General features: G+C 36.1%; 1 protein-coding gene across 1 annotated transcript in view; it reads left to right on the top strand.

Moving 5' to 3' along the window:
- LOC107747400 (E3 ubiquitin-protein ligase NEDD4-like) overlaps window positions 1-965 on the top strand; it is a gene marked incomplete at both ends in the record, with an annotated part of 1,292 nt that extends 327 nt beyond the window's left edge. Inside the window, 5 exons of the mRNA XM_016561870.1 lie at window positions 74-144; window positions 336-431; window positions 525-598; window positions 694-754; window positions 906-965. Coding sequence (XP_016417356.1) covers window positions 74-144; window positions 336-431; window positions 525-598; window positions 694-754; window positions 906-965 — 362 coding nt within the window. The remainder of the gene's footprint in view (window positions 1-73; window positions 145-335; window positions 432-524; window positions 599-693; window positions 755-905) is intronic.
- Window positions 966-1,053: the final 88 nt, after the last annotated feature.

The following is a 1,053-nucleotide window of genomic DNA, read 5'->3' as shown; positions in this document are numbered from 1 at the left end:
TTTTTTTTTGGAGGTTTGACTTGTAGTTGCTTTTCCTTGTTACAAACAGAAATGCATTCTTGTTTTTTTGCAGGTTTCTTCATCAGACCGTTCTATAAAATGATGCTGGTCAAACAGATCACACTGAATGATATGGAGTCAGTGGTGCGTTAACACACACAGACACACACACACACACCAATTTTAAGATATACCTAACCTAACTCAGAAACCTCATAAAACGGAATTCTCATTGAAATCTGTTGTTTAAAGGCATTGATTTGAAGTTAGTGTGTGACGTGTATACTTTTCTAATTTTTCCTCATTTCTGTTTTACATTTATGTACACCATGTAGGACAGTGAATACTACAACTCTCTCAAGTGGATTTTGGAAAACGACCCCACAGAACTGGACTTGCGGTTCTGCATTGATGAGGACAACTTTGGACAGGTAACACCATTATGTGTCTAAATGTATGTTTTTGTTGAAGTGTGAGTCATTTTAAATGAGAAAATTTTATTGTAAAATGTTTTATATTTATAGACATATCAGGTGGATTTAAAGCCAAGCGGATCAGATATGGTTGTAACCAATGACAACAAAAAAGAATACATAGAGTGAGTTGCTCTCTTGCTCTACTTGTAAATTACTACATATAGCATCTTATACCAACAAAATCTTTGTTTTTTTGTTGTTGTTTTTTTCTGCACAGCCTGGTGATTCAGTGGCGGTTTGTGAACCGGGTCCAGAAACAGATGAACGCCTTTTTGGAGGTACATGATCAAATCCCCCACACAATAAAAAGTTATCTGTAGTTCCAGCTATTGCCACTAGGTAGTAGCAGAAGTTAGATAATTCCTTATAGCTAAACATGCTATATTGACATGCAATGATTTGATCATGTTTCACATATCTGTTTCACAGGGTTTCACCGAACTCATTCTCATTGACTTGATAAAGATTTTTGATGAAAACGAACTGGAGGTAACAACTTACCACATAGTATTACTCGGTGTCTGCCGTTGTCATGGAGACTGAGTCCTCCATGTCCAAGACTTTCATAGAATTATAT

The sequence above is a fragment of the Sinocyclocheilus rhinocerous genome, unplaced genomic scaffold, assembly GCF_001515625.1.
Source record: "Sinocyclocheilus rhinocerous isolate Xijiao unplaced genomic scaffold, SAMN03320098_v1.1 scaffold29124, whole genome shotgun sequence".
Classification (NCBI taxonomy): Eukaryota; Metazoa; Chordata; class Actinopteri; order Cypriniformes; family Cyprinidae; genus Sinocyclocheilus; species Sinocyclocheilus rhinocerous.
Note: the sequence above shows the minus strand (reverse complement) of the source record. Positions and strands in the feature narration are given on the sequence as shown.